The sequence below is a fragment of the Lissotriton helveticus genome, chromosome 3_1, assembly GCF_964261635.1.
Source record: "Lissotriton helveticus chromosome 3_1, aLisHel1.1, whole genome shotgun sequence".
In the NCBI taxonomy this organism is placed as follows: Eukaryota; Metazoa; Chordata; class Amphibia; order Caudata; family Salamandridae; genus Lissotriton; species Lissotriton helveticus.
The window spans coordinates 1,806,751,393-1,806,775,777 of NC_136061.1; the positions used below are offsets into that span (position 1 = coordinate 1,806,751,393).

The window sequence follows — 24,385 nt, forward strand, 5'->3', positions numbered from 1 at the left end:
CCCGTTTGTCTGAATAGGTGTTCTCAGAGCATAGGAGTAAGAAGCACGAAAAGAGATGTTGGGCGTGCGTGCATCGCTCAGCTTAGAGGGAACCTGGGTGACCAATCCTATGTCAGGTTTAGCCCTTCTAGGGTGGGCTCCCTTAAGTCTGGTTTATCTTCTCTACAGTCTGATCTACCCTGAGTATGATTTATAATCCCGGTAGGGTCCTGCCGGACACCTCATATAGCAACCCCTCCCTAGGGGGAGTGTCTACACACATCCCACACCGATCCCTCGCAGGTGCCACCAGGGTGTGACCCTGCTAATAAAAGGGTCTGGGTGCACGTGCCCAGGGTCAGTAAAATTACCATATAAGCAGTGTCTGTTTCATCATTGGCTTTTGAATGTGGGCCAGTCATCAGTTCTTTCTTTTTCCGCGCCAGCCAGAGCAGATCAGGAGAGAGCGGTACCTCCAGTCACTTTTTTACTGACTTTTTGGTGACTTTTTGGCGACATTGTTTTTGAGTCTTCGACTTCTGGTGCACGCCAGGGATGCCCGGCTTCAAGGTTTGTATTGACTGATATCGGTGACGGATCCACACAGCGTGTACCTCTTTTGCCTGGAGCGCGACTACGACTCCAAGTCGTGCTCCTACGGCCGGTCCATGGTTCCGAAGGCTTTGCTTTTTGAGCGCCGGCAGCCGGCTCCGTGCCATTCGAGGTCCCGGTCACAAGGAATGTCGAGGGACCGGTCGCAGAGCCATCTCGTCATCCAAGTCTTCGCACTCGGGTCAGGTAAGTCGAAGCACAAGAAGAAGTCGAAGAAGCATCATCGGTCTTTGACTTCTCCCCGCTGGTTAGCTGACGCGATGAGGGATGCGAACGGTGCCCCTCCCCCGGCTCCGCGTGCAGAGCCTGAAGAGTCGACTCTGTGTTTTCCTCCCTTCCCAGGACCCGGAGCGACTCCGCAGGGCCCCCATGGGTCCAGGCCTGTATCCAGATCAGTGCTGGTTGACCTTACTATGCCTTCCCCGGCGCCGATTGTCCAAGCACTGCAACCCCACTCGACGCCGGTTGTGCCCCCAGCCGGAGTCGACCCTGGCCTCCATCCTGATGTGGACACGCAGCGGGGCTGGCGTCGACCAACGCCACCGTCGAGTGGGCTCTTTGTGCCCTTGTTCACTCCTGGGGTCCCTTTCAGGCCAGATTGGCACCCAGAGGACGAGGAGGTGGTCTCGGAGGGGTCAGGTGACCCTCTGACTTACCTGTTGGATTTTGATCCGGACTGGGGGGAGGACCTGAGGGATGCCAGTGGTCTTGATACCTCCCATGACCTTGGCATGTTGTCTCCTCCTACCGTGACTACGGAGGTGGGAGCTTCCTATGCAGTGGTGTTGCGTACGGTGGCCGAGGCTCTCCACCTCGAGCTACCTACGGTGGGAATGAGGACTAACCTTCCGACAGAGGTGCTTCTACCGGTGGCGAGCTCTGCGGAGCCCATACTTCTGTTTAATGAAGCCCTTACCGACATCCTTGACCCTCGGGTAGGTCACTTCTCCATCGCTGCAGCTCTGCCTGCCTGCCCGCTTGCCGCCAGATCCTCCCCAGATCAGCGCTCTACTCGATCGCCGCCTGGCCTGACTGGGTTCTCCACGTGTGCCTGCTCGTGTACCTGCCCCCTTGCCTCTTTTTTTCTGTACCCCGCATTTTTGAGTGAGTGCCTCGTGTGCTGCCCCCTCTCTTCTTTTGTGTACCCCGCGCATTTGTGTGAGCGTCCCGTGCTTCTTGGTTCTTTTTTCCCCTCCCGCTTCCCCCGTCTTTCCCGCCGCTGCCTCCCTTGCGGCCCGCCCCCTTACACCCATTGGCTCTTCCCTCCCGCCTCCCAGCTGACCACTCCTCCCCTCCTCCCTCTTTGGTGACCGCTGCTCGGCGGAGTCAGTGACCCTTGACCCTCGGGTAGGTCACTTCTCCACCGCTGCAGCTCCGCCTGCCTGCCCACTTGCCGCCAGATCCTCCCCAGATCAGCGCTCTACTCGATCGCCGCCTGGCCTGACTTGGTTCTCCTCGTGTGCCTGCTCGTGTGCCTGCCCCCCTTGCCTCTTTTTTTCTGTACCCCGCATTTTTGAGTGAGTGCCTCGTGTGCCGCCCCCTCTCTTCTTTTGTGTACCCCGCGCATTTGTGTGAGCGTCCCGTGCTTCTTGGTTCTGTTTTCCCCTCCCGCTTCCCCCGTCTTTCCCGCCGCTGCCTCCCGTACGGCCCCGCCCCCCCTACACCCATTGGCTCTTCCCTCCCGCCTCCCAGCTGACCACTCCTCCCCTCCTCCCATTTATGGCGACCGCTGCGCGGCCGCGCGCAGCGGGCGCGCCAAAGGCAAGCCCGTCTGCGCCAGTCCGCGCCAGGACCGCGCCCACCGCCGGGAATCCTGGTCCCCGACGATGCCAGCCCACACGACGGACTTACGACGCCACCACCCTCAACGCACTCAAACCCGGCCAGAACCCCGCCTGCTACCGAGCCATCCTGAAACGCACCCACGGACCCTTCACCTGCCAGGCCTGCAATTTCACCTGCCTCCGGACCTGCACTGCACCTGAAAGGCCAGGCACCAGCAACAACCATCTCAAGTGCATTCTGCTCAACACCCGCTCCGTCCACAGATATGCTGTCGAACTCTAGAACCTGCTTGACACAACATCACCAGACGTCGCCTTCCTCATGGAAACCTGGATGAACACCCCCTCAGCCCCCGACATTGCCATAGCCATCCCGGACGGATACAAGATCACCCTGAGGGATCGCGTCAACCAGACCGAAGGAGGCATCGCCATCGTCCACAGGAACACCATCCGCATCACGACCAACTCCGACGACACCCTCACCGCTGCCGAGCACCTTCACTTCCAGATACACACCGACCCCAAGACCACCCTCAGAGGCGCTCTCATCTACAGACCCCGGGGACCACGCGAAGCCATCGCAGACTTCATCAGCCCGCACGCCCTCACCTCCTCTGACTACATCCTCCTAGGGGACCTCAACTTCCACTTGGAGAACAACAATGACAGCAACACCACCACCCTGCTGGACAACCTCGCCAACCTCGGACTCAAGCAACTGGTGAACACCCCCACCCAATACGCCGGCCACACGCTTGACCCCATCTTCTCCTCCAGCAAGCACATCTCCTTCAGCCACTCCACCGGACTTCATTGGACTGATCACAGCTGCGTCCACTTCAACTTCAGGAGAACCACGACCCACCACCACCCACAACAGGTTCCCCGCAGGAGCTGGAACAAGATCACCGCCAACCAGTTCACCACCTCCCTCAGCCAGAACCCTCCTGCCAGCGCAACGGACCCCAACTAAGCAGCCCGCAACTTCACACAGTGGCTCACCAACTGCGCCGATGACCTCGCACCTCTGAAGAACCCACCCAGCAGACCCGGCAGCAAGAAAGCCTCGTGGTTCACCAACGAACTCAAAACATCCAAGAAAAACTGCCGCACCCTCGAAAAAGCCTGGCGTCACTACCAGACCACAGAAAACATGACAGCCCTCAAGAACGCCACCCGCATACACCACCAGCTGATCCGCACCACCAAAAGAACAACATTCAAAGAATGACTGGACAACAACACCCACAACAGCAAGGAACTCTTCAGCATCGTCAAAGAGCTCTCCAACCCCAGCGCCGGAAACAACGACATCACACCCTCGCAAGACCTCTGCGACTCACTCGCCTCATTCTTCCACCGCAAGATCGCTGACATACACAATAGCTTCGGCGCACAGACCACGCACCCAACCGCGAACCAATGCCCCCACCACCACCCTCTGCAACTGGACCCCGGTCAGCACCGAAGACACCACCCGCACAATGAACACCATCCACTCCGGATCCCCTACCGACCCCTGCCCCCACCACGTCTTCAACAAGGCCAACTCCATCATCGCACCCCAACTCCGGGACATCATCAACATCTCCTTCACCACCGCCACCTTCCCGGAGAGCTGGAAGCATGCCGAGCTCAGCACCCTCCTGAAGAAACCAACAGCGAACCCCACCGACCCCATCTCCCTCCTCCCTTTTCCTGCCAAGGTCATCGAGAAGACCGTCAACAAACAGCTCGCCGCCTTCCTCGAGACGAACGGATCCCTCGACCCCTCACAGTCCAGTTTCCGAGCCAACCACAGCACCGAGACTGCCCTCATCGCAGCCACCAACGACATTATATCCCTGCTCGACAACGGGGAAACAGCTGCCCTCATCCTCCTGGACCTCTCAGCAGCGTTCGACACAGTTTGCCACCGCACACTAATACAGCGCCTCAGCAACACCGGAATCCAAGCGAAGGCACTGGAGTGGATCATCTCGTTCCTCGCCGGAAGAACCCAGAGAGTCCGCCTCCCCCCGTTCCGAGCCGCGGCCACCGAAGTCGCCTGCGGTGTACCACAAGGATCCTCGCTCAGCCCCACCCTCTTCAACATCTACATGAGCCCCCTCGCGGCCATCGCACGCCAACACAACCTAAACATCATTTCCTACGCCGACGACACCCAGCTGATCCTCTCCCTCGCCAACGACCCTGCCACCGCCAGAGCCAGCCTACACGAAGGAATGAAAGACGTCGCCGAGTGGATGAAGAACAGCCGCCTGAAACTGAACTCAGACAAGACGGAAGTCCTCTTCCTGGGATCATCCCCCTCCACCTGGGACGACTCCTGGTGGCCCCCTGCCCTGGGCACCACCCCCAAGCCAACGGACCACGCACGAAACCTAGGCTTCATCCTGGACTCCTCCCTCTCGATGGCCAAACAAATCAACGCCGTCTCGTCATCCTGTTTCAACACCCTGCGCATGCTCTGAAAGATCTTTCGTTGAATCCCCACCGAAACCAGGAAGACGGTCACCCAGGCACTCGTCACCAGCCAACTGGACTACAGGAACACCCTCTACGCTGCAACCACAGCCAAACTACAGAAAAGACTCCAGCGCATACAGAATGCCTTCGCACGACTCGTCCTGGACATCCCCCGCCACAACCACATCTCCGCCCACATGAGAGACCTGCACTGGCTCCCCGTCAGCAAGAGGATCACGTTCAGACTCCTCACCCACGCTCACAAGGCTCTCCACGACCTGGGCCCCAAGTACCTCAACAACCGCCTCACTTTGTACACGCCCAGCCGCCAGCAGCGTTTGACCAGCCTCGCCCTCGCGACCGTACCACGCATTCGCAGAGCCACCGCCGGAGGAAGATCCTTCTCCTACCTGGCGGCCAAGACATGGTAATCCCTCCCCATCCACCTACGGCTGACCCAGGACCATCTCTCCTTCAGGAAGCAACTCAAGACCTGGCTGTACGAGCAGTAACGGACCCCCCCCCAGCGCCTTGAGACCCTAGCGGGTGAGCAGCGCGCTTTATAAATTGTTTGATTGATTGATTGATTGATTGATTGATCCTTTAGGGCACCTAGTCCAGGCCCAACACGATGACTCTCGTGAACAGGATGATTTCCCGACGCAACCGCCTGCCCCCGGGTGACCCCACTATCCTTTCCTAACAACCCACCGCAGAGAGCTTGGTGGTCCAAGCCTCTACTTCTAAGAGCGCATTCCGTAACGCACCTCTAGATAGGGAATCCAAGAAGCTGGACCATCTTGGAAAGAAGATTTTTTCGTCCGCAAGCTTGGGACTGCGGTCGGTAAACACTGCATGTCTATTGGGACGTTATTCCCACTCTCTGTGGGACATGGTTGCACAAGTGCTGCCTCAGTGTACGGAGGAGGCCCGGACCATACTCTCCCAGGCTGTTGTCACAGGGAGAGACGTGGCAAAGATTACCATCCGCTGTGGGCTGGAAACGACCGACTCTCTAGTCAGGACGATTTCCACGTCGGTAGCCCTTCGTCGCTACGGCTGGATGAGATCAACTGGCTTTTCTGGGGATGTCCAGAGCACTCTTATGGACATCCCTTTTGATGGCCGTCCCCTTTTTGGCGACAAAGCAGACCACGCTCTAGAGCGTTGCCAGGACTCACGGGCTACAGCCAAGTCCTTGGGCCTCTACACCCGCCCTGTGCAGTCTGCTTTTCGCTCTTTTCGTGGCTGTAAAAGGGGTGCCCCACTACGTCCCGCCCAGAGCCACAGGCCAGTGCAAGCTGCACAACCTTTGCGTGGCCAGGGACGTGGGAACCACTGCCATGGTTCTGGGGGCAAGCGAGCGGGCCAGTCCACCAACCCCCCTCTGCTTCAGCCTCCAAACCTTCCTAGTCCGACCTTTCAGGCCCATCAGTCGCCAGTGGGTGGCAGGATCCGCCTTCACCTCCCCATTGGCGCACCATCGTCCGACAGGTGGGTTTTGTTGATAGTCCGGAGGGCCTTCCCCCTCCCCTTCGAGGCTACCCCTCCAACCATGCCACCTCTGTATACCATCACATGTCGGAGGATCACCTGGTCCTTCTTCAACAGGAAGTTACGGCTCTCTTGCCCAAGAGAGCCATCAAGCGCATTCCTGCCCCAGAAGTAGGTTGTGGTTGCTATTCCCAAGAAGGACAAGGGCCTGCATCCTATCTTGGACCTCAGGAACGTCAACCTCTTCCTCCACAAGGAGAAGTTCAAAATGTTGACACTAGCTCAGGTCCTGTCTGCCCTCGACCCTGGAGACTGGATGGTAGCGTTGGACTTGCAGGACACCTATTTTCACATCCCTGTCCTGCTGGCCCATCAGCTCTACTTTCGGTTAATGGTAGGCCACAAGCATTTTCAAGTTCCTGTGCTCCCCTTAGGCCTTACCAGCGCCCCTCTGGTGTTCACAAAAGTGATAGCGGTGGTTACAGCTCATCTGCGCAGATCGGGGTCCCAGTCTTCCCCTATCTCGACATCTGGTTGTTGAAGGCGGGTTCTCCCCAGACAGCTCTCCCACCTCCAGACTACGGCTGACCTCCTGCATTAGCTGGGGTTCTCCATCAACGTGCCAAAGGCACACCTGATTTCCTCTCAGAACCTGCTCTTTACCGAAGGGGTTCTGGACACAACACGGTTTCGGGTCTATCCTCCCGAGCAGCGAATCCGGGATATTCGGGCTATGATTCCAATCTTTCAGCCCTTATCCCGGGTTTCAGTCAGGATGACCCTCCGGCTGCTGGGTCAGATGGCCTCCTGCATCCTGCTGGTGGATCATGCCAGGTGGCATATGCGGGGTCTGCAGTGGGACCTGAAGTTCCAGTGGGCGCAACATAAGGGGAATCCCATTGCGTCCAGATCTCAGAGGGCACTGCATGACAACTGCAGTGGTGGCTTTTGAACCAGGATTGGGTCACCGGCAGATCACTCTCCCTTCCCCAACCAGTGTTCACAGTAGTGACAGATGCATCACTTCTGGGATGTGGGGGAGTCACATAGGAAAGGCGGAGATCTGAGGCCTCTGAACTCCAGCGGAGTCCCAGCTCCATATCCACTTTCTAGAGCTACGGGCGATCCGTCTTGCCCTGAAGGCATTCCTTCTGTCCGAGAAAGAGTAATGCAGGTGTTCACGGACAACACCACCTCTGGACATGGCTGGAACATCAGGGCATTTCCCTGGTGGTTCAACATCTGGCAGTTTCTCTGAATGCCAGTGCACACAAACTCAGCCACCGATGCGTGATGGATCAGGAATGGCGTATTCACTCGGAGGTGGTGCAAGGTCTCTTTCGTCAGTGGGGAGAGCCTTGGTTAGATCTATTCGACACCGAAGAGAACGTACAATTTCAGCAGTTCTGCACTTTGGAGTTTCCAAGGCGGCACTCGCTCGGTGACACTTTTCGACGCGAGTGGAATTGCTGCCTCCTGTAGCCCTTTCCACCTGTACCACTTCTACCCAGAGTGCTGAAGAAGATCAAGCTCGACAGGGCCCAAGTCATTCTTGTGGCTCCAGATTGGGCATGAAGAGTCTGGTATCCCGAGCTACTCAACACAGCCACTGATCATCCGATCAGACTGCCTCTTCGGGAGGATCTTCTGTCACAGCACCACGGGACGGTTCTCCACCCGAACCTGTCTGGCTCCACCTCCTTGCGTGGAGATTGAGCGGCGGAAGTTGACGTCATTTGACATACCTCCCAAAGTCTGTGATGTAATCTTGGCAGCCAGGCATCCCTTCACTAAGACGTCGATGGAACAAATTTGTGGCATGGTACGCAGCAAAGGCTGTGGATCCCCTTCCTGCCCCACTTTCCGAGGTTCTCTTGTTTCTCATTTCTTTGGCCCAGCAGGGCTCTGCTCTGGGCACTATCAAGGGCTATCTTTCAGCCATTTCTGCCTTTCTTAGGCTTCCTGATCAGCCTTCTCTTTTCAAGTCCCCGGTTGTAAATCGTTTCTTGAAAGGCATTACTCATCTCTTTCATCCTATTCCCTTCGTAATACCTCAGTGGGACTTGAATCTGGTCTTGACCTATTTGATGTGCACTCCCTTTGAGCCGCTTCACAACTGTCCTCTCAGACTCTTAACTCTTAAAACTGCATTCCTGGTAGCCATCACATCTGCCAGAGGAGTGAGTGAGCTCCAGGGTCTTTCGTCTAAGCCTCCTTTTCTGTCTGTACATCCAACAAAGTTGTCTTCAGAACTCAGCCATCCTTTCTTCCCAAGGTGGTCACCTCCTTACATATTGGGCAAACCATCACTTTGCCCAACTTCTTTCTGCCTCCGTATCCTTCGAAAGAGGATGAGAGGCTCCACTGTCTGGACCCAAAACATGTGCTTTCCTTTTATCTGAATTGCACCAAACAGTTCCGGATGGATGACAAGCTCGTTTTTGGCTACGTGGACGCCAAGAAAAGTCGGGCCGTACACAAGCGGACTATCTCCAGATGGGTCATTTTGTGTATCAAAGCCTTTTATTTTCTAGCAAAGATGTGAAGCAGGGTCTAGATTTTACCATATAGTGCCCCAGGCTCATTCTGTCCACATCTAAAGCATAGGAGTCTAATTTGTCCGTGCCAGCCCATAGACAGGGATGTGTTAAAATTGTCCACACTGCATTGAGCATCTAGGAGGCAGTAGGCCCCATGCCTCTGAGGAGACTGGCCTTTCTGAACATCAAGATGTAGCAATAACAGGATGCGTCAGTCATTTAGAAGAACAAAATTGGCCAAGAGTAGGAGTGGGAGCCTCCAGTGGGGTTATGCGCCCATTCCACCAGGGCGACGGCAGCCACTACTGCTTTGGGATGAGCAGTCCCTCTAAATGACATCTGTCAGGCAGCTACATGGGCTTCGCTGTACACGTTTACGAGACACTATTGCCTGGACAGCCAAGTCTGAAGAGAAGGCTTCTTTGGCCATTTTGTTCTCCAGGACTTTCTGGTGTGAACTTAGTTTGCCAGACCCACCTCCGGGGTTGGTATTGCTGGGGTATCTATTCTAAGTTAAGGAATCTATTACTAACTGTTTCTTTTAGATGAATAAGTTACGTACCTTCGATAATGATATATCTGTAAGAAACATAGGTTAGTTATTAATTCCTTACTGCCCCACCCATCCTCCCCATTCTGCGAACTGACTTCTAGGGTTAAGGACATCCTTTTAGGGCCCTAGTTTTGTGCACCAGTGTTCAATGTCTTGCATGGCTCTGCGTTTCTGGCACGGAAAGTCGTGTACCAAACTGACGTCAGCGCACGAGGGCAGCGTCTAAGTACCTACCACTATGTCATCCCTGTGACCGGGACACCAACGACAAAAGCGGAACCGACCAACGCCACCTTCCGACGCGCAGAGGTACTGCTGACAAAAAACTTTCCGGATCCAGTCTGGCACCAGAGGGTAATTCTAAGGTAAGGAATCTATAACTAACCTATGTTTCTTACAAATATATCGTTACCAAAGGTAAGTAACTTGTTCATCCTCTCCTCTGCTCCTCTGAGTCTGGCTTGTCCAAGTCTGCCTCCCCTCGAATCACTCCTAAACAGAGTTCGGTCTATGATTGCCCAGGCCAGGCCTCCTCCAAATTGTGACTGCGCTTTGGTGTAGTCCTCCTTCTGCCCTTTAAATCTAATCGTGTCTACTCACATCCGGTTCCTCGTGATGCTCTGGTGCATAGCTCTTTTCGAACGCTCAGTGTATGAGGAGTCATGTGTTCTCCCCTTCCTAACATACAGTTTTTTCCCTCCAGCTCGTCGACCCCTGGTGCCCGCTTCGCCAGAGATGTCTCACTGCCTTCAACTGTGATTCTGAATGCGCCACCTCTCTATGTGGGGCTCAAGGTGACCACCAGCGACACGAGCAGTATCGCCTTACGGACAGAGGAGTGCTTCTCTAACCCATTCGGAGACTCCAGCATTGTAAACAGTGTGCAGCTCATCACGGCTGGGTAAGGAGGGAGTTTGCTGGGAACAGAGCAGTCCAAGGGTTTGAATGGTGAGGAGAGCTCTTGTCGGTGCACTGCTCAATAACCGCAGTATTCACTAATCTGTACTACGGTATTCGGCCTGTGGCTTTCTGGTTCTTCACAGATTAGGCCTATTCAGGGTTATTCAAGCCCATGGACTGGGACTGTTAGGTAGTCATCCCTTATAATCAGGTTTGTCAATAAGTTATAGCTAACAAATACATTTTAAAATGGGGGAAGTGGACTCACAGTGCCTAATTCTTGGGAGGTGGGAGGCAATGGTGCGACCTCCATGGTGCCTCTGGTCAGGACTGAGCCATAGCTGAGTGACCAAGTAGAACTTGCTGTTGAGACATTTTGTACCATCAAGCGAACTCTTGGCGACAGCTTGAACTACCAATCCTTAGTTATTGGCTTTACAAAGTAGCTGCTGGCACAAGCCAGCGCTTTACAAAATAATTAATTAACTAATAAAGTTTAGAAACTACAGTAGTGGGCTGTAAAACGCTGTCAGCAAAAAAAATCAAATCATTGACTAAAAGCAAAAATGTATTTGGTATCACAAAGCCTATTTAGGGTCTTGTTATGACTTTGGCGGTATGGGAGCAGGCCTCCATGCTCCCACACCGCTAAATCCAAAACAGACTGCCCGCCATATTATGACTTTTTAAGTCACTGGCAGGCAGTTCTTTGGTGTTCCCACTGCAGTGCCTTTGAAATAAGAACTGCAAGGGGAAAGTCAAAGAATGTTCCTGCACGGACCAAAATGCACAGTGTTGTGCTTTTCAATCCATGCAGGAGCATGGGACTACATACAAGACGTATAGGTACACCATGCGCCCACCTGCATGCACCCCATGGTGCCGAGGCACCATGAGGCCCCCTCTGTTTCCTCATTGCCACACTTTTTATGATAGTCGCACCACCATGAAAAGTGCAGCGCTGAGGAAACTCCTAATATGCACATTAGGAACCTGAGAGCACTGCACCAACAACAGGGATCATGGATACCTGGTGGCAGCAGCAGTCCGTGGCTTCCAACCGCCACAGTCCTAATGTGGTGGGGGGACAGCCAGTCTGGCGCTCTGCAGACCACCACCACGGGTTAGACGGTCCATTGGACTGCCAAGCTGGTAATAAGGGCCTTAGCCACAGTAGTCCCTGGAACTGAAAGGGACTGTTTTGTGTGGGGAGGTGCTCCGTGTAAAAGGGCAAAAGGCCAAAAGGCCATCACTTCCAGTGTAGTTAGGCAATGGCTGAAGTAGGCTGACCCATTGTCCCACACTGTATCCTGAAGTGGGTGAAAGAAAAATGTGAATAACAATATAACAGACCAAAGGATGAAGAAGACTGGCTGAAAGCCCCTATAATTATATTATATGTATTTATATAATTTAATTGAAATCATAGGATCTTGGTAACACCAGGTCTAAAAATAAAATATAAATAAATAACATGACAAACACTAGCTAAAATTCCTTCGCGGAAGATGGCGTTGCAAAAAATACTTTATAAAAGCGTTGCAAAGAATACATTCTAAAAACACTTTGGCCTAATAAAAGAATTAATATGTCACACATAGTAAAACAATATATATCTCCAAAAGATAACAGCAGCATAAAAGCAAAGATATACAAAATATAAATCACATAGCATAAACTAGATCAACTCGACAATAGCAGTTAACTGAGCAGAAGATAGTCATTAAAGTACATCCTAGGTAAATGTCTTAATTTTATTGAATAGCAGCAAATATGGACAATACTCTCAATTCTGAATAAAATTGAGTCTATGCTAATATCTTGGATGTTTGTTAGCAGCAGCAGGATGCTGATCCTGGTCCCTGTGTCTTTTGCGGAGAGCGACTAGGGAGGGACGGATTAGGTGTGCATGGCAGAGGGTGGGTTAGGGGAGTGATGATGGACTTTCTTTATTGTGATGGTTCGCTGTGGCTGTGGACCATAATGGCCTTCAGTTATGAAGCAGCTGCCAGCTGTTAGAGCTTCTCCTTGTTTGACACACAAGAATATTCAGTGCATGACAATTTATGATCCCCGCATCACAATTTCTTGCACTGCAATATCAAAACATCTGGGAGGGTGCAAAAGCTACCCACCCTTGCCACTGATCTGCCCACCAACCTTCATCACAGTGAGTAAACTGGTAGCACAGCCTAGAACTGGAGGCGTGAGGAGCAACTTTTCCTCTAGGCCTTCTTATTCAACCCTGCCCCACCCCCATTAACCACAGGCAAACACTGTTTCCTTACAATAACACAGTTAAACAGTTGGTACTTGATATTCTAGAGTCGGTGTTTGTGTAGGACCATATTCTTGACCGCAATATGTTGGCATGCAACCCAAGGTTGGTGGCTTGCTAGAAGGCACAGATATCATCTCCTGGGTCACATTGCTCACATAACCAACTCTCCTCCCCCAGTGCATTCCTACTGGCTAAGAACTGCTCACCTTGGCTATGCCCTGCCCACGTGGAAGATCCCCAAAACTCTGAAAAGCGTGTGAAGAGAGGCAGGCTGGACCAGCTGCTCTTACGGGATGGCTTGGTCCTTAAAACGTGTAAACCCACTGCTATTGTAAGCACTGTAGTGTGGGTACATTGATGAAGGCTTGATAGGAGAGAGTCGTTAGTGAAAGTTAGTGGGTGAAGGGGTGCTGTTACGCATATGACCTGTGAGGAGCGATGACGGAGGATTAGGGTTTACCTGTGAAACTAGATTGGTAAGGGTTAAAGCAAGGACTAGTGCCCCCCCTTGATAATAGGCTTTTTGGAAGCGGTTGGTCTTCCACCATATGCAAAATGTGAGGAAGTACTCTAAATTTCACATGTGCAAGGACAGTATTCTAGAGCAAGCAGCCCTGGGCTTGAGATCACGTGATCACTGTATGCCGCTGATGAAACATTTCTGAAACATTCCATAGCTGTGCCTGTAGTTCAGCCTGCAATGTCTTTGGCATATTTTGACCCCTGACTGTATTCCTTCCAGACATGCAGCAGACCAGGGAATTAGCACCAGAGTGATAGAAAACGGAAATTCGAACCTCGTGAAGTTTGAACTCGGGATGTTCAGATTTGTGAATCAGAGTCAACTGTTCATCTTCTGCAACTCCAGACTCTGTAACCCTCTGACTGAAAACTGCAACAGTAAGGTGAGTGCCTCCAGACCTTCAAACCATTGCCTCTGCATGTGTCAGTTGAATGTAGGGTTACCCGATGGCTCCATGGCACCATCTCCACTTTATTTCCTGTCCAACTTCTTCTTCTACAAACCATAATCTGGAAATGTATTTTAATGGTTCCAGTTGGGGTGAGTTAGGACTTCAATTTCCAGAATGCATTGAGCTGCTAAATAAACGTCCAGGACTGAAATTATTTTGTGACCTTGATAAAGGGAACAAATCTTGTACCCTCTCACTCCTTTCTTTCCTCTGTGTGTGACTGTAAAAAGAGGAGAAACATCTCCCCTTCCTTTCCTTTGTCGGTCATTGGATGTTATGTTGTTGGTATTTGTATAGATGACAGTCTGCTTTTAATATGGTCACGAGTGCTGTTGGTGGTTTGGGGGTGCCTCTGCATACGATTTCAGGGTGTCCATCACAGATTGAGGCTGTGTCATCCTGTGATGATATGTTCTATGCAGGGCTGGCTTTAGTGTTGGTGGCGCCCAGAAGGACAGTCTTGGTTGGAGGCCCCAGACCCACATGACATCCTTCACCAACGATTTCTTCACTACCACCCTGCAATAGTGCCCTCATCTCTCCTTCGTCACTCTCTCACATTTATTTCATTTATTTTATAAGACTCTGTAGTGATGTAGGTTCAGTCAGGAAAGTTGTAATTCAGGATGTTTTATTCCATGAAGATAACAAGTAGCAAAGTACAGGACATCATGTAGTTATGTTGTAGATCAGAGCCCCACCAGGAGCTGCCTGTCAGCTGCTCAGCCCATGACCAACTGTCTCTGGGCCTCTCTCAGTCCCAACATTCCGAGGCATCATCAGACTCCAACATGCCAATGAGTCAGAGCACAGGCACTGGCTGTGCCGGGGGTGGTAAAACACCTTACAATATAATATGCAGGATACTACAGACTCCTCAAACCAGTGAAATATGTCACAGCTCTTTAGGTCTCACATGCACATATCAAACAGAGATAATTAATGGAAGCGTAAATCAATGTATAAGAAATGTTACATACGACAATGAATGTGCTTTGTACGTGTGGGTTCACATCCCATCCTCGTCTCCAATGTTACAAAGATAAATACCTCTCAGGAGTCCAGGTAGTTATTACATGAAGTATATTTATTCCAGTTGAATTACAGAGGTGGTATATAGGTAGGTAGGTAAATAGTTGGTAGGTCAAGATGAGGATGGTATGAAGGCCCCACCAGGAGCTGTTTCCCTCAGCTCAGCCAGGAGTCAACTGTCCTACAGCAGTCACAGAACATTCTTTGACATCAATGAAGATTCTAAGTGCTCCTAGGCTGAACCAGAAAGGAAGACAGGGTGGAAAGAAGGAAGAGGAGGAAAGACCTTATAACAGAGGACAACAAGCTTTAGGAGTCATATTTCACACCTACTGGTAAGCATTGTATGTTAAGAGTTCTTCATCTAAAGAAACAAAGGGGCAGATTTACTAAGTTTCCACTTTATACAGCTCGGTTGTTGTGCTGTGTTGTGTGAAAAGGAGAGAGCACAACAGCACCAGCTCTACTAAGATATGGTGCCTTTGATCTTTCCCCTAGTGCTGGCTTACCAGAGGCTGCCTTACAGCGACGCACACACTCTTGCACCATCACACTCTTGCACTATGGTGCAAGAGTGTGTATGTACTGCCAAGCATTGGTTCTTTACTGGAAGGGTGCCCTTCGGTTAGTCACTAGAAAGGGGCCCTTCCAGTAAAAAAAAAAGTCTATGCTTTGACAGGGTATAACACCTTACCAATTTGTACGTGTGCTGAACAGTTATCCCTGCTTCGAGGAGCTGTCATTATTTAAATGCAAGTCCTTTTCTACCAGTGATAGTAGATTGGGATTAGCATCGAAATCTACACTCTTACCAACATGCAGTTGATTGAAATATCTGCTGCCTTTGATACTGTTTACCATAACATACTGCTAAAATAGATATATTGGTAGTACCATGCGTTCTCTCAAATTACGCACTGCAGAGCATTGCGTAAAGAGAAAAGTGATATGACATTTACTAAAGCAATACTTATAGTCTCAAAATATTAACGGACAGAGACAAGGCCTTGTTTTCTATGCAATTCACTGTGTCTCATCTCACACTAGAAGTGAGGATATAAAAAGATTAATCTCAACCTTCGGCCACCTTCGAATGGATGCGTCTAAACCATCTGAAATGCAACACAGGCAAAACAGAGATCATGCCTATAGGCCCAAATAATGAGTTCATCCCTCGATTATGGTGGCCAGAAAAAGCTGAAATACCACCTCATATAACCAACGTGGCCCGCAATCTGGGGGTGCATTTTGACTCTGACCTGTCTTTTAGACAACAAGCGGCTAGAGTGGCAGGCATGTGCTTTGGGGTAATAAAGGGACTGAGAAAGTTCTTTGATCTTTTGCCCTTTGAAGCAAGGAAAACAGTTACGGTTGCACTAGTAACATCACGCATCGATTACTGTAATAGCCTCTACGCTGGCACAAATAAAGCTGTCACACACAAACTTCAGATGGTGCAACATGCAGCTGCGAGGCTGGTTTTAAAGTGGCCGAAAAGATCATCTGCAACCAAAGCCCTTAAAGCATTACACTGGCTGCCTATTAAAAAAAGGGTCTTGTTTAAAGTACTCTTAATTACTTTTAGAGCTGTCTACAACTCAGGCCCATCCTACCTGAGGAAAAAATTCAGCAGATACTGCCCAACCAGAGCACTGCGTTCTTCAACGGCCAACCTGCTTACTGTCCCAAGTTTCAGACTTAAAACTCGAGGGGGTAAATCCCTGGCGGTTCTGGGAGCAAAAGCCTGGAATACTCTTCCCCCCCAGTTGAGATCACTGGATAAAGAAATAGATTTCCGTAAACACCTAAAAACCTGAATCTTTAATCTACAAGACACGACTGTCCAAAGCCTAGTGTAATTCGGGTCTCGGCCAAGTAAGCATAGGAACTACCTAACATCTGGTGGTCCTTTCCGGGCGCCTAGATGCTCCTTGGAGCGATTGTCGCGCGTTATAAATTGGTATTTACATTACATTACATTATTACAGCAAAAAGCAGCAACATCGATATATTGGTTACGTTTGGGTTCCCCCTCTTAATTGGCAGAACCATGGCTAGTTTATCAGAGAGGAGAGCACGAAGATTCAGGGCCTGTTTTGTTTTATGCGTGCAGCATAGCTCGCTGACTCGCTGAAAAGTGCTGCATAGATAAAAAAAACAGTACGTCTAATTTTCATGGAGCTGAAAAAATAAAAATAACACATTCTGTAAATATTTTATTGGCCTTTCGCCCACAGGTGAAAAATTAGAGAATTGAGAGGATGTGGCACTACGGTTAGAGTTGCCAACTTTGGAACTGGGGAACCAGGTTTAAGTCTCAACGTTGGCTCAACATCCTGTGTTTCCAAGCAAATCACTTAATTTCCCCATGCCTAAAAAAATGATATAAGACCATGAGAAATGTAACTGGTGCTCATGTAAAGAGCTCCAATGCCTTTGAGTCGAGTTTGCGCGATATACAAAAACTCACAAAAATATCAATAAATATAACTTAAACTCAGCAGTAGGAAATTAATTGTTCTGCCATGAAATCATAGTTGGTTAATGTAATCACTTCAGATGTCGAAGTGTGTAGTCAGAGGGCCACTGAATTGACTTCAGGTTGGTGATCTGGGGGTTAGAAACATATATTTACAGTGCTATGAGGGCCCAGTCTGTGAAAGAAAGCACAGTGAATATATTGGTCATTAGTTTAAACAATGCATTACACAGTAAAAGATAGGCTGCATGCAGTATAAGATACGCTGTGTTGTAATGGAAATAAAGATTGCTCCCACAAATTCCTAATGAGACATTTATTTAATCAGTCGTAAAGGCACAGCCACATCCAGGCACAGCCATCAACCAAACAGCAATATTTAAACTCATAGAAAGTGCATAAGTCATAATGGTGCTTCACATGAACATTCCCCCTCATGTCATTAGCTACATATATCAAGCTCATCACAAGACAACCCCTCCCTTCCCAACAAAACATAATACCCTTGCATGAATGCGTATACATCAAAATAAAACAAGTGAAGACATAAACAAACAAACAGACCACATAACTGCACACCAGTGATAACAACAACCCTCCAGACTCAAACCCCAAGATAACTTACTACAGCACTTAAGATCCCAACTAAGGAACAATTCCACCCACACTATCCCAAAACATAATCTGCCAAATAGGCAGGATATCTCTTTGGAACTGAACTCCACCAGTACCACCATCACCCCTGTCAGGAACTACATCACACCCACTCCTTTGTATGTTCTGAAACTCCTTATCTCCCATAAGGAGCCATGCTGAGCAATTTTCTTCACCATCAGTTTTCACTTCCACCTCACCCTGTCGTTTATATGAGGAAACTCTTGTCAGATTCCATGTTTGTTAATTTTCGAACTTGACCCAATTTCATCCAACTGCCCTCATATTATAGGGTCTCCAAAATTTGGACAAGCCTTTTCCAATGCAACTAGGTTTAACCTTGAACCAGTCCTCAATGAAGGGAAACATCCTATACCACGCATCAATTACAATGCGGTATGTTACATCGCAGTTTTGACTATGCAAGTCGTTATATCGACTTGCACTGGAGGGTGCTTTAGACTAAGGAATAGTGTAAATTACTATTACAACACCTTCCTTACTGTATGTAGACTGGAGTTGGAATAGTAATTCACACTGTCCCTCAGTCCAGCATCCTCCAGTGCAAGTTGATGTAACGATTTGCGTTGTCAGGACCGCAATGTAACATACCGCGTTGTAATAGAACGTGTTGTTTCATCATACATCCATCAATGAAACGTCTTTGCTGCTTCCCCACACTCAAATCTTAGGACAATCCTGACACATCCTTGAAGGCCCTAACTTGGTGTCTGGCTGCCCACCATGCATTATTTTGAATGGGGACGTTCCCATGCTTGTTTTGACTGTAGTGCTGTATGCCCACAGCATAGATTTAATGGAGTCCTGAAAAGACAACCCTGCACTACAGGCCATCTGCATTGCCTCCTTCACCAACTGTTTATCCTTTCCACCAAACCATTGCCCTAGGGATTGAACAAAGAAGTACATACATGCTTTATGCCAATATTGTCCAGGGAAACCCTAATTTCTTCAGAAGTAAGTTGAGTGCCATTATCTGCTACTAAAACAGGCAGAATACCTTCCCTTCTGAAATCATCTCCCAAAACGTTTATTGTAGACCTGGGGCTGACATTCCTCATGAAGACCACCTCCACGTGTTTAGATTTCACATCCACCATCACGGCCACAAATTTCTTCTGCTACAGAAGATGAGTAAACGAATCAATGAAGTCCAAACAAACTCTCTCTCACACTACACCTGCCTCCGAAACAATTTTAGACACATCCACACCTCCCAGGCCCACTCTCAACTGCTCCTCAGAGTCCTGGCAAATTTCACACTGCTCCACCCAACTTTTCACGTGTCCATCCAGGACCAGCCACCAACATCTTTCACTGACGCTTTTGAGGGTTAATGTCCGACCCGGGTGACCCTCATGCTCTAAGTGCACCAACTTTGATCTTATCGCACTAGGTGCCACAATTTTTCAGCTCACATCACCAGACATTTATCTTGAACAAACAGCTCATCCAGTACTTGATGAAAAGGCTTTACCATATCCAACAACGTACTCTCTCTCCTCACTTTACCTTTAATCAAATTCACCAACCTTTTAAGGGTGTCATCCTACTCCATAACCCTGACCCACTCCTCCTTGCAGACACAATTCTCCAATCCTTTCGTAGCATTATTCGCACTTGGTACCACATCTTCTGTGGCCAATTCAGACACCACATCTGTTTGATGTGGAAGCCTTGACAAACAGTCTGCAACTTTGCTCTTCCATCCTGGGACATACTCCAATCTGCAATCATATTCTTCTTACTTAACCGCTGGCCTCGACAACCTCCCTGAACATTTTTGTGTGCCTCCCCGCCCAAAAAATCTCAATAACAGCTTATGATCTGTCCATAGAAAGACTGTACTTCCCAAATGAAAGTTCTAAAATAACCAATTGCCAAAGCAGCAGCTAGGGCTCTGACTCAATGACAGAGTAATTCCTTTCCGCACTAGTCAAAGAGTGAGATGCAAAGGCAACCGCCCTCTCTACTCTCCCATGCTTCTGCGAGAGTACTGCCCCAATGCCTAACACACTGGCATCCACTGTAACAATGGCCCTCAAACCTGTTTGAAAGGGCACTACAACACCCACAGTGGCAATAACGTTCTTAATGAGAGAGAATGCAGTTTGTTGTTCTTACCAGACAAATGCCCTTCCCTTTAATAACAGTACCCTCAGGCCTTCAGTTTTATAAGCAAAATCCTGCACAAACTTGGAATAATGTTCCACAAATCCCATAAAGAATCAGATCTCATCCCTGTCAGATTGTACTTCGCATTAACAATTGCACTGACCAGATTGCATTTTTGTTTAACTCCATCCCTGGTAATAAGGTACCCTAAATAATCCACATCTTGCAACAGGAACACACCATTTTCCTTTCATATTGTCATCCCAGCCATATCAATTTGAGACCAAACTTCACTCAAGGTCTTGTTATGCCCCGCAATATCTTCTTCAAAATAAGTATGTCATCGATTACATTTTTGACACCTGACAACACATTGGATATTACTCATTGAAAAACACTTGCTGCTGAGCCGAGACCAAAAAGAAGCCTGTTAAATGTAAAGGTGCCCTCCATGGTAATGAATGAAGTGAGATGCTTGGAGTTGGGTGAAGCTTAACCTGGTGACAAGCACTTCTCACGTCTAAGTTATCCATGACAACATTCTCATTTAGGCTGCGTAAGTCAACACAGAATCTGAGAGATCCATCTGACATCTTGGTGATCACGACCAGCTACAGCCATTCCGTGGCCTCTGCCAGATCAATAACTCCATCCTCCATCATCTGTAGCAGAATTTCCTGTGTTTTTTGTTTGACAGCTATCGGTACCCCCCTCACCGCATGTCTCACAGGCAGAGCACCCTTCTTGAGCTTTGCATGCATGTATTGTTTGGCTTCTACTACTCTGTTTCGAAAAACACTCTCAAATCAGCTAAAAATGTTTTCCACATGCTGGTCTTAAACCACCATAATCTGGTTGTCAGCTCTTGGGTTCACCGCGATGTGTAGCTCGTACTGGTAAGACCATCCTAAGATCAGCAGACCCACCATTGCCACACATACCTTTCCTTTGGTCTACGACCTTCAAACTTGATTACTACAGAAATATATTCTATCATCCCTATACCTGAACCCTGGTAACCTTTCAGAATCACATTTGTTCCAAGTCTCCAGCAGGCCAAACACTATCAAACAAGTGCTTTGGTTTAATAGTATATAAAGAGACTGAATCCACCATCAGAGATATCACTTTTCCATTCACCTGAAAGTTTACTCTCAGGCATATTTTCCTTTTTTCTTCTCTTTCCAGCTTCACCATCAACCATCAGTACTCTCTGTCCATGTTCATCTACTGAGGCTATTTTTTTTGCTGGAGGCTTTGCACATGTGTGCAAAATTTACAGTTTTTCCACATTTGCAACAGTATTTTCCAGTTGGAAAACGGTTCTTTGAATTTGCTAAATGGAAGCTGCTCCCACACCTGTGACACATTCAAGATGCTGCTTTTACAAATAAGTTAGATGCTCCTGTATATCTTGAAACACTACAGCTGTTAGTATTTTCACTGGTGGTCGAAAGTTTCCTTTTAACTGCATTTACCATGCATGATTCCTCACCAACTTCTGCTACATCAGAGGTGTTTTTACCTTCCTTTCCATTCTTAGGCATTTGTCGCAATCACCTCTCGAATTCTTCTGCCACCTTAGCTATGGTGATGGCATCTTTTAGCGTAGGATTGCTAGCTGCCCACAACCTTTCCGGCATTTTTTGCTACTGCACTGCACTATTAATTGATCTCTTATTAGTTCTTCGCTCTTCTGACCAATTTGGCATTTGGCTGCCAACTCCCTTAATCTGGCTATAGAATCATCAACCGATTCCGATGGTAATTGCGGCTGGGTATAAAACTTATGATTATGCATTACCATTACCACATTCACTTGCGTTGCAAATCTGGTTTGAAGGAGCAGTCTAGTTTCTCTATACACATCTTCTATCTCATATCCCATCTCATTTCCCTGGTCATCACGCACTGTAGGGAGGTTTTTAAATACATGTTGACCCTGTTTGCCTAAGGAGCTTATATCAATGCTTTTTTCCTGATTGCAGAAAAATCTGTACCATCAACTGCCAAAATGTAGTCATCAAAATTGTCAATCCAGTCCTCCAATTCGATTGGTGGATCACTAGGTAACATCAGGAAGGAGAGGGGTGTTACAATAGAAGATTAATGTTGCACCCCAAAGCTTCCTTTGGAGAAAATACACAACATAATTTTCTTTTTAACTGTATAACAATTCTGTATCTGATGTCCAGTAAGTGGCAATGCAGCGTGAACAGAACAGTAACTCAACAGTTTAGAAAGTTACGTAAATCGGTAAATGAATACATATGGGCACTAGATGGCAGTGCAGGATAACCTGAGGTGACTGATGTTGTAGATGGGGAAAACACAGCAATCAGGAAGCCGTGGGTCACTATGACAGCAAGAAATACAAAAGAAGCGCGTGAAATACAGGTCTCAAGGGAGCCACGAGGTAGGCTCTTCGATCTTAGCGCTTCGTGCGCAAGAGCATTCTTCTAATGTCTCGGGAAGACTGATTTAGGTCTGGCGAACACTGGTTTAGATCTGCGTGTGAAGTTCAAGTCTGAATGCAGCACTTCGGGTGCGAGGCCGTTCTTCCACTGTTATAGGAGCAGCGGTCCAGGCCTGCTAAATGCTTTGAGTGAGAGCACTTGTACAGGCTGGCTGAACACTACAGGAGCAGTGGTCTAGTCCTGCCGAACGCTACGCTTCGACCATTGGGCCATTAACTTAATGTTGATGAGGCTGGAGGCTGACCCATGCCAGGGTGCGACCGAAAGCCCCGGGGACAGTTACCCGTGGCACATACCAACTCTCCCCATTCAGGCCAGAGACTACCGATGTCAAGGCTATTCTCCCGCCTCCGGACTCCTGCATGCAGAAAACCGATTACTCGGAGGGCGTCAGCTGGTCAGGGACTGGTCTTATGTGACATGGAGTATGCACTGCCAGTGACCTGCTCCTGCAGGCCAGTGTACTTTTATCACGCTCTCTCTGCCAGCCATAGCGCTTTCTCCATGCTCCTAAGTAAGAAAAAAAACATATAAATGCCTTTCTAAAGTCCGATCCTGCAACAGCACACTTGCAAGTTCCATACATAGCAATAACCTGATTCAGGCCTCAATTGAAGTAAATGGGGGAAATACATTTTCCCAATTATTTTTGCGAAATCACCCACTTTTCTCTTCTATAATGTTGGGATCTATGGTGGCAGTAGGAGGCGCTCAGAGTATGGTGGGATACAGCGTTCAGATGTGGCCATTGGGGCTAATGAAAACTTGTTGCCGCTAGATGAGCTTGAATGTAGGGGTGAAAGCGAAGGAATGGAACGTTGTTCCCACACATGTCATAAGCTACATATCTCACGCTCATCACAACAGCTGCCTCACAATGGAGGCTCGTTGATTGGTTATGTGTGACACTCTGGACTAAAAGCATTGATCTACACACTTCTATGGTTCACTGTCACTATATAGTATGTGTGTTTAGCGTAAAACCCTTTGACATTCTACACTGACGTGAGCAGAGCTGTAAGAGACTTCAAATAAATGTGAGAGGAGTGCTGTAGAGAGATGAGGGGCACTGTTAGAAAGAGGTAGTGAGGGAATCTCCGAACAAAGAGGTCATTGGGGGCGCCAACGTAGTCAGTAACATTGGGCCCCGCCAATGCTAAAGATGGCCCTGGATTAGAGGCACAAAGTAGCCAGCCCGTGAAAGCATTTGAAAAATAACAGAAAGCTGAACAGAAACCTTGAGATGGGTAGGCATCAGTACCCGATGTGGTCTACCTGACAGTCCCGTGACCCTTTATGCATATCAATTTACACCATGTTATTCCATTTGTCAGACATTTTGTTATATATGTGATTTACAGTATGTTAATAAATTAGGACTATTTCTCTGCTAGACTCCCTGCAGTTGTGCATTTTAATATCTTACCTGAAGCCTGCAGTCCTCCTTGTCAAATAAAACTCGTAGCCAGCTCCCCAGAAAGACATTTGGGCGACCCTGAACCACCCAGTCGTTCATGGCCCACCTAACAAGGTCCATTCCCTGTCATGGATTCATGAATGCCACCTGCCTAGTTGGGCACTGTAGTCCCTTACCTGCTCCTTCACTCTTCACTTAACAGCAACCCTATTGATGTTCACTCTTCACTTAACAGCTAAAGATATAGTACCCCTAGCAGCCACTCCACCTCCCAGCTCACTACCACGATGGCTTGAAAACATGGAATATGGCTTGCAAAGGTTAAACAACGTTTACCACGAAGTTTTGACAACGCGGTACCTTTACCACGCGGCCGTTACAACGCAAGTCGTTACCACGACTTGCGCTGGAGGGCGCTGTGGGATAAGGAATTTAATACATTTATATTCCAACACCTTCCCTAGAATCCACGGGGACTGGTGTTGAAATATAAAATTATAAAAACCCTAAATCCGCGCCCTCCAACGCAAGTCGTGGTAACGACTTGCGTTATAGCGGCCGCGTGCTAAAGGTATGCGTTGTTACAACCCGCATTGTAACA

General features: G+C 48.9%; 1 protein-coding gene across 1 annotated transcript in view; it reads left to right on the forward strand.

The window, feature by feature from the left end:
- Positions 1-24,385, forward strand: part of LOC144825164 (uromodulin-like) — a 48,666-nt gene that overhangs the window by 23,675 nt on the left and 606 nt on the right. The window contains exons 7-8 of the mRNA XM_078684029.1: positions 10,138-10,335; positions 13,358-13,520. Of these exons, the coding sequence (XP_078540155.1) occupies positions 10,138-10,335; positions 13,358-13,520 (361 nt within the window). The remainder of the gene's footprint in view (positions 1-10,137; positions 10,336-13,357; positions 13,521-24,385) is intronic.